The sequence below is a fragment of the Salvelinus sp. IW2-2015 genome, linkage group LG13 (assembly GCF_002910315.2).
Source record: "Salvelinus sp. IW2-2015 linkage group LG13, ASM291031v2, whole genome shotgun sequence".
NCBI lineage: Eukaryota > Metazoa > Chordata > Actinopteri > Salmoniformes > Salmonidae > Salvelinus > Salvelinus sp. IW2-2015.
This window is the reverse complement of record NC_036853.1, coordinates 6545593-6554338: the sequence shown is the minus strand read 5'-3', so window position 1 is coordinate 6554338 and position 8746 is coordinate 6545593. Positions and strand designations below refer to the sequence as shown.

The window sequence follows — 8746 nt, the reverse complement described above, 5'->3', positions numbered from 1 at the left end:
TCGACTAGTTACCACAAATACAAAGTCAAAATGTACTATATTGTAAAAATGCATGAAAACAAAAATKTMATTTTTGGTCTTAATTTAAGGTTAGGGTTGGGCATAGGGTTGGCAGTGTGGTTAAGGTTAGGGTTAGGTTTAAAATCAMATTTTAAGAAGATCAATTGTAGAAACAGGCGGGGTTTATGACTTTGTAGATGTGGCAACTGGTGATGACCCCAGCAGAGAGGAAGAGGCAAAAGCGAGAGGATTTACTCAGCCCAAAATCTGTCAGCGTGAGATAATTGTTCTTGTTTTACCTTAGTGGAGATAAGCCTTTTTTTCTATGGAGGTCTATAAGAGTTTCGAATTCCGTAAGGCCGTATTGATCGAATAGAAGTTTAGCAATGTTTAGTCTGTTAAAATGTGCTGATATAATWGGATGCATGTGGAATTCTGACAACTTTGAGAAAAACGACTTGGTTTTGCCTGTTGTTCACACGCGTGTCTGCCCTCTCATTGGCTAGAATTGTCCCAGCTGTTCTCGCCTGCCTTCGATCACTGAGGACATTTCCATTGTTAGAGCGGTCACTCAGCTATCTTGTCAATATATTACATCATCTTTGTTACCAGTCGAACCAGTGGTAGGTAACGGGATCACTCAGGTAGGTTTTTAAAGCAATCCGTTTTTAATATCTCTTCGAAAGTCTAGTTATTACAAGCTGACAAGTACATAAAGACGTTTTAGTATTGTTTGTTAGCCAGATGTATTGCTCTCTGTCGGATATGCTAATTAGTGTATGCTAAGGTAACGTTAGCTATCCAGCTAGCTACCAGCTTCATTTAACGTTAGTTAACTTGTCTCTCATCTTTATGAATGACCCAAGTTTTTTTTTTAAAGATAGCCTAAGCTACGTTTGTAAAGTAGCATTGTGTCTCTTTAAACGAAGTGTATTAATTATTTAACATTGTCACAATGAACCAACAGGTTTTATTGACATATGGCACAACTATGTAAACATCATTAGCTAACTAGCTATATCCTGTGGCTGGCTACACATCATATTTGCATTCAGCCTTTGGTGGTAAAGATTAAGTTAGTTAACAAGCCAACTAGGTCAATGCTTTTCTGAATCAATTCTGATTTAGAAAGGTCCAGCCACATCTCTATTTAAATCTGATAGTGGTCCCTCCACATTTGAATGGTTTCACACAGTAGCAGTTCTCGCACAATCAATATCCTGTTTAGCACAATCAATATCCTGTTTATACGTGTCTGTTATTAGGTGTCAATGATGTCGTGTCCATGTACACTTGGGACCTGCGACACGTCTCTTATCTCCATTGTCTACAGTGTTGGGAATGCAGCCGCCACTCCCGCCAGATGAAGTCAGAGAGCTGGTGTGTTCCTGTCTTCACAGGGACCCAGTAGCTGCTGACCTGAGATGCAGCCTGTTTGTTGCTGCWGCTCAGAGCTACAAGAGGGACTCACTGCTCAGACCCTACCCCCCCAGATATATCAGAGACACTGACACCAAGGAGTTTGATGAGCTGGTGAGGAATTAGACAGGACAGAAAACACTGATATTTTCCCATATCAAAAGAGAATGTTTGACTTATAATTTAAAACTTTAAGATGCAGCCTTTCTGCTAGAATTCAAACACATTATTCAGCGTCACTGTGTACCATACCTGTCCAGTTGGTGATGCAATGTACTGTAATCAGTACTGTAYTGTGTTGATGTAGTCGGCTCTCCTAGGTTATAGACTGCTCTTGTGTTCCTCCCAGCTGTCAGATGTGAGCAGTTTGCCTGGTGTGAGGGAGCTGGTGAGATTGAGACCTGGCAAAGCTGACCATCATCTGGCCCTCACACACTGGGTTCTCTTCTCCAAGAGCTTCGCTGTGAAGACACTACAGAAAGACGAGGTAAAGACAAAGTCAATAACATGGTCACTTCACTATCAACATTCTCAGATTATTGGATGTTCCTGTCAGCTCAGCATTACCATCTTATARCCTACACCTAGCATTCACGTCAAAGGGTTTGGATCTCTTGGCGTAACTGCTAAGGTATTCTGCTGACAGTTGCTGGTCCCGGGTTTGAGTCCTGGCCAGGGCGGCCCTTGAATATCCTTGTTCCCTTTCTCCTCTCTGCTGCCCCTTCACCAGTATGTCAAGCTCTGTAACCTGACAGAGGCTGAGGGGATCTCTGCGCCGGTCCCGGACTTCCTGTTTGAGCTAGAATACTGCGACCAGATGAACGTTAAGTTTGAGAAGACGCGGGCGGGACGTGACCTCTTCTATGCATTCCACGGCAGCCGACTGGAGAACTTCCATTCTATCATACACAACGGACTACACTGCCACCTCAACAAGGTCAGTGCAGAAATGTGGCAGTCCCACCAGGCCTGTCATGATGGAGATGATCTTTGGTTCCCAGTAGCCCTACTTGAGTATATATGGTTGATTGATATGTTCACAGATAATTGTTATGTTGAGTCAATAGCCAATATTAGCTATAGCATCATTTGAAGTTGCAGAGTAAAATCTAATAATTTGTCAGACCATTTAAAAAGAAAATTGACAGACTGTTGTGTTTGGTGATTTTCCCCCACAGACGTCATTGTTCGGAGAGGGCACCTACCTCACCAGTGACCTCAGCATGGCGGTCCTCTACAGTCCCCATGGCAACGGTTGGGGCGACAGCCTCCTGGGACCGTTGCTAAGCTGTGTCGCCATGTGTGAGGTCATTGACCACCCAGACGTCAAGTGCCAGGTAAAGAGGAAAGGTACGTTTGCACAACCGCTAGGATACTTCATAACAGATGAGTGAAGACCCAGTACAGGCAGGGGTGGATATGACTTTCCTCTGAGTCTGGTTCCTTTCAAGGTTTCTTCCTTCTAGGGAGGTTTTCCTCTGCTTGCTCTTAGGKGTTGAGGCCGGGTTACTGTAATGCACTTTTTTTATGTTTAAAAAAAAAGGGCTTTTTGATTAAATTGATGGACAATGCTACAGAAATGTAAACAACAGCTACCTCCTAAACCCTGTCAATAATTATTTCCCTAAACCTGTTTCAGACTCTGAGACCATTGACCGGCAGCGATCCAGAGCCAGGAACAGTGAAGGAGGAGAGGTCCCTCAGAAGTACTTTGTGGTCACCAACAATCAGCTGCTCCGAGTCAAATACTTGCTAGTGCTACTCTGCCAGGAGACACCTGTCCAGGTTAGTACCTTGCAGTGTACTCTCAGAGAAGACACCTGTCTCAGGTTAGTACCTGCTAGTGTACTCTCAGAGAAGACACCTGTTCCAGGTTAGTACCTGCTAGTGACTCTCAGAGAAGACACCTGTCCAGGTTAGTACCTGCTAGTGTACTCTCAGAGAAGACACCTGTCCAGGTTAGTACCTGCTAGTGTACTCTCAGAGAAAGACACTGTCCAGGTTAGTACCTGCTAGTGTACTCTCAGAGAAGACACCTGTCCAGGTTAGTACCTGCTAGTGTACTCTCAGAGAAGAACCCCTGTCCAGGTTAGTACTGTAGTGTACTCTCAGAGAAGACACCTGTCCAGGTTAGTACTGCTAGTGTACTCTCAGAGAAGACACCTGTCCAGGTTAGTACTGCTAGTGTACTCTCAGAGAAGACACCTGTCCAGGTTAGTACTGCTAGTGTACTCTCAGAAGACACCTGTCAGGTTAGTAACTTGCTAGTGTACTCTTCAGAGAAGAACCTGTCCAGGTTAGTACTTGCTAGTGTACTCTCAGAGAGACACCTGTCCAGGTTAGTTACTGCTAGTGTACTCTCAGAGAAGACACTGTCCAGGTTAGTACTGTCTAGTGTACTCTCAGAGAAGACACCTGTCCAGGTAAGTCACATGTATAGATGGAGCACTACTCTTAAAGTCTAACACCTCCTTTGACAAACTGCTAACTGGATGCACAAATGCGGTCAAATATATTGGCACCSTTGCTCTTTACAATCGAGCAGAATGTTCAGTTTTTTCTTTTCAAAACTGGTTCAATGTTACCTGCAATTTACCACATGTGAGATGATAAATTACACAGTAAACAAGAATCATTGTCTCCAATGAAATGTATTTGAATTTAGAATMATTTAGTCCAGGCCATTTTTACTTTATTTACTTCAATTTCACTTTAGATTATTATTATGYTTTTTTGGTCCTGGGCATTTGTAAATCAAACAAATACATTTTTTCAACTTCACGTGATTTGATAAAAAATAATGAATCATGCAAGTGTGCCAATATATTTTACCATCTGTGTTATCTTTGCTGCCCTCTAGTGGTGTCTTGGTGTGTTGGGAAAAGGATGGGAAAGGATGAACTTTCCAGCTYGGCGTCAGCAGCCGTTTCAGATTTTCATTGCCGTTCCAACTCCTATATGCGTTTTACTTCTTCTGTAGTGCAGATGTAGTCTTTTGACTTGTGTGATGTGATTTTTGTGATGTTTCCAGACATTCCCAGGGCAGGTCGTGGCTGGTCAGACATCACTTTGCCATTATGATGAGTCTCTACCTACTGCTTCTCATCTTCATCGGTACCTTCAACTCCACCACATTCCTCTCCTTCTGGAACCGGCTCTTCCGGTGACGTCACAATCACAACACTGGCTCTTCCGGTGACGTCACAAACACAGGACGACACTCTTCCGGTGACGTCACTGAACGGTCATGGTGCTTTTCCACTTCAGCCCAAGATGGTTCAGCCTGAGGCTTTCTATGGGCTTAAACCCTGGTGTTTTTACTAGGGAAATAGTTTCCTTTCCATCCCTTGGGCCTGACCCTAAGGCACGAGTGTGAAACTCATTCCACGGAGGGCCGAGTGTCTGCAGGTTTTCGCGCCTCCCTTGTACTTGATTGATGAATTAAGGTCACTGATTAGTAAATAACTCCCCTCACCTGGTTGTCTAGGTCTTAATTGAAAAGAAAAACAAGCAGACACTAGACCCTCCATTGAATGAGTTTGACACTTCGAACTTGGGAAGAGCAGTGTGTCAAGTTCAACAACGTGAAATTTCAACAGTTTCTTATGAGAAGGAATAGTTCATCTAGACATGGACCATTCTTCTCATTCATAGTGCCTTCCCTAACACAGAGACAGACCAGACGGACAGACCAGACGTACCCACCAGTGACCTCAGCATGGCGGTCCTCTACAGTCCCCATGGCAACGGTTGGGGCGACAGCCTCCTGGGACCGTTGCTAAGCTGTGTCGCCATGTGTGAGGTCATTGACCCCCAGACGTCAAGTGCCAGGTAAAGAGGAAGGGTACGTTTGCACAACCGCTAGGATACTTCATAACAGATGAGTGAAGACCCAGTACAGGCAGGGGTGGATTGACTTTCCTCTGAGTCTGGTTCCTTTCAAGGTTTCTTCCTTCTAGGGAGGTTTTCCTCTGCTTGCTCTTAGGGTTGAGGCCGGGTTACTGTAATGCACTTTTTTTATGTTTAAAAAAAAAGGGCTTTTTGATTAAATTGATGGACAATGCTACAGAAATGAAACAACAGCTACCTCCTAAACCCTGTCAATAATTATTTCCCTAAACCTGTTTCAGACTCTGAGACCATTGACCGGCAGCGATCCAGAGCCAGGAACAGTGAAGGAGGAGAGGTCCCTCAGAAGTACTTTGTGGTCACCAACAATCAGCTGCTCCGAGTCAAATACTTGCTCGTGTACTCTCAGAGAAGCACCTGTCCAGGTTAGTACTTGCTAGTGTACTCTCAGAGAAGACACCTCTCCAGGTTAGTACCTGCTAGTGTACTCTCAGAGAAGACACCTGTCCAGGTTAGTACCTGCTAGTGTACTCTCAGAGAAGACACCTGTCCAGGTTAGTACCTGCTAGTGTACTCTCAGAGAAAGACACCTGTCCAGGTTAGTACTTGCTAGTGTACTCTCAGAGAAGACACCTGTCCAGGTTAGTACCTGCTAGTGTACTCTCAGAGAAGACACCTGTCCAGGTTAGTACTTGCTAGTGTACTCTCAGAGAAGACACCTGTCCAGGTTAGTACTTGCTAGTGTACTCTTAGAGAAGACACCTGTCCAGGTTAGTACTTGCTAGTGTACTCTTAGAGAAGACACCTGTCCAGGTTAGTACTTGCTAGTGTACTCTCAGAGAAGACACCTGTCCAGGTTAGTACCTGCTAGTGTACTCTCAGAGAAGACACCTGTCCAGGTAAGTCACCTGTATAGATGGAGCACTCTCTTAAAGTCTAACACCTCCTTTGACAAACTGCTAACTGGATGCACAAATGCGGTCAAATATATTGGCACCGTTGCTCTTTACAATCGAGCAGAATGTTCAGTTTTTTCTTTTCAAAACTGGTTAATGTTACCTGCAATTTAACATGTGAGATGATAAATTACACAGTAAACAAGAATCATTGTCTCCAATGAAATGTATTTGAATTTAGAATCATTTAGTCCAGGCCATTTTTACTTTATTTACTTCAATTTCACTTTAGATTATTATTATGTTTTTTTGGTCCTGGGCATTTGTAAATCAAACAAATACATTTTTTCAAGTGATTTGATAAAAAATAATGAATCATGCAAGTGTGCCAATATATTTTACCATCTGTGTTATCTTTGCTGCCCTCTAGTGGTGTTCTTGGTGTGTTGGAAAAGGATGGGAAAGGATGAATTTTCCAGCTCGGCGTCAGCAGCCGTTTCAGATTTTCATTGCCGTTCCAACTCCTATATGCGTTTTACTTCTTCTGTAGTGCAGATGTAGTCTTTTGACTTGTGTGATGTGATTTTTGTGATGTTTCCAGACATTCCCAGGGCAGGTCGTGGCTGGTCAGACATCACTTTGCCATTATGATGAGTCTCTACCTACTGCTTCTCATCTTCATCGGTACCTTCAACTCCACCACATTCCTCTCCTTCTGGAACCGGCTCTTCCGGTGACGTCACAATCACAACACTGGCTCTTCCGGTGACGTCACAACACAGGACGACACTCTTCCGGTGACGTCACTGAACGGTCATGGTGCTTTTCACTTCAGCCCAAGATGGTTCAGCCTGAGGCTTTCTATGGGCTTAAACCCTGGTGTTTTTACTAGGGAAATAGTTTCCTTTCCATCCCTTGGGCTTGACCCTAAGGCACGAGTGTGAAACTCATTCCACGGAGGGCCGAGTGTCTGCAGTTTTCGCGCCTCCCTTGTACTTGATTGATGAATTAAGGTCACTGATTAGTAAATAACTGGTTGTCTAGGTCTTAATTGAAAAGAAAAACCAGCAGACACTAGACCCTCCATTTAATGAGTTTGACACCACTGCACTTCGAACTTGGGAAGAGCAGTGTGTCAAGTTCAACAACATGTGAAATTTCAACAGTTTCTTATGAGAAGGATAAGTTCATCTAGACATGGACCATTCTTCTCATTCATAGTGCCTTCCCTAACACAGAGACAGACCAGACGGACAGACCAGACGTAGGGACGGACAGCACAGGAGACACACTGACGGACGACGACAGGCAAGGAACAGACCGGACGGCGGACGGACGGACAGCACAGGAGACAGACCGGACGGACAGCATAGGAGACAGATAGACCGGACAGCACAGGAGACGGACAGCACAGGAGACGGACGGACAGCACACAGGAGACAGACAGCAACAGGAGACAGACAGCACAGGAGGCAGACCGGACGGACAGCACAGGAGACAGACAGACGCGGACGGACAGCACAGGAAGACAGACTGGACGGACGGACAGCACAGGAGACAGACAGCACGGAGGAGACCGGACGGACAGCACAGGAGACAGACAGACCGGACGGACAGCACAGGAGGCAGACCACGGACGGACAGCACAGGAGACAGACCGACGGACGGACAGCACAGGAGCAGACCGGACGGACAGCACAGGAGACAGACCGGACGGACAGCACAGGAGACAGACCGGACGGACAGCACAGGAGACGTGGGCAAATAGGACAAACACCTTAACACTGTTTCCCTTTCATGTGTTTTCCATCTTGCATCCCTTTGTATGTACAGTATGCATGGTTATCACTGCTATGGTTATAACACCCTCACATGCTGACAACACCGCCCGCATCTCGTGAGCGAGCGTTGCAAAATAAGTGTACACGTACATGTTATTCATCATTGCGTCCACACTGTGCACGCGTGTCAACGAGCGTCTGCGTAGACGGCCAGCGCTTTGTGACCCTTGATGTGCTGCAAGTCCTGCGTCTCCCTTCTCCTCATTGGTTTTTGTGGTGTGTATATACCACATGGGTGATTGAAAGATGAACTGAGGTCCACTGTCCAGTTGGTGGTGGTAATGCACCTTAAAGTTGGTTGCCAACCGCCATATTTATTTTTATTTATTTCCCCTTTGTTTAACCAGGTAGGCAAGTTGAGAACAAGTTCTCATTTACAATTGCGACCTGGCCAAGATAAAGCAAAGCAGTTCGACACATACAACAACACAGAGTTACACATGGAGTAAAACAAACATACAGTCAATAATATAGTAGAAAAATAAGTATATATACATTGTGAGCAAATGAGGTGAGATAAGAGGGGTAAAGGCAAAAAAAGGCCATGTTGGCGAAGTAAATACAATATAGCAAGTAAAACACTGGAATGGTAGATTTGCAGTGGAAGAATGTGCAAAATAGAAATAATGGGGTGCAAAGGAGCAAAATAAATAAATACAGTAGGGGAAGAGGTAGTTGTTTGGGCTAAGTTATAGATGTGCTATGTACAGGTGCAGTAATCTAAAGTCCGAAGAAGAAGTC

The 8746-nt window shown here is 44.7% G+C and overlaps 1 protein-coding gene across 3 annotated transcripts; it reads left to right on the top strand.

Moving 5' to 3' along the window:
* The first annotated feature begins 249 nt into the window (after window positions 1-249).
* LOC111972041 (protein mono-ADP-ribosyltransferase PARP16) lies at window positions 250-6978 on the top strand. 3 transcript variants are annotated; one of them, XM_070446099.1, is made up of 8 exons: window positions 250-644; window positions 1334-1533; window positions 1769-1906; window positions 2150-2356; window positions 2598-2769; window positions 5550-5664; window positions 6138-6167; window positions 6766-6978. In XM_070446099.1, the coding sequence occupies exons 2-8, from the start codon at window positions 1342-1344 to the stop codon at window positions 6899-6901; spliced, it is 990 nt and encodes a 329-aa protein (XP_070302200.1). In that variant the 5' UTR covers window positions 250-644; window positions 1334-1341; the 3' UTR covers window positions 6902-6978. The 3 variants fall into 3 exon arrangements, with proteins under 3 accessions (XP_070302200.1, XP_070302199.1, XP_024003171.2); XM_070446098.1 differs by lacking the exons at window positions 5550-5664; window positions 6138-6167; window positions 6766-6978 and adding exons at window positions 3059-3177; window positions 3352-3377; window positions 4451-5114 and having other exon boundaries at window positions 257-644; XM_024147403.2 differs by lacking the exons at window positions 5550-5664; window positions 6138-6167; window positions 6766-6978 and adding exons at window positions 3059-3177; window positions 3817-3842; window positions 4451-5114 and having other exon boundaries at window positions 259-644.
* Window positions 6979-8746: the final 1768 nt, after the last annotated feature.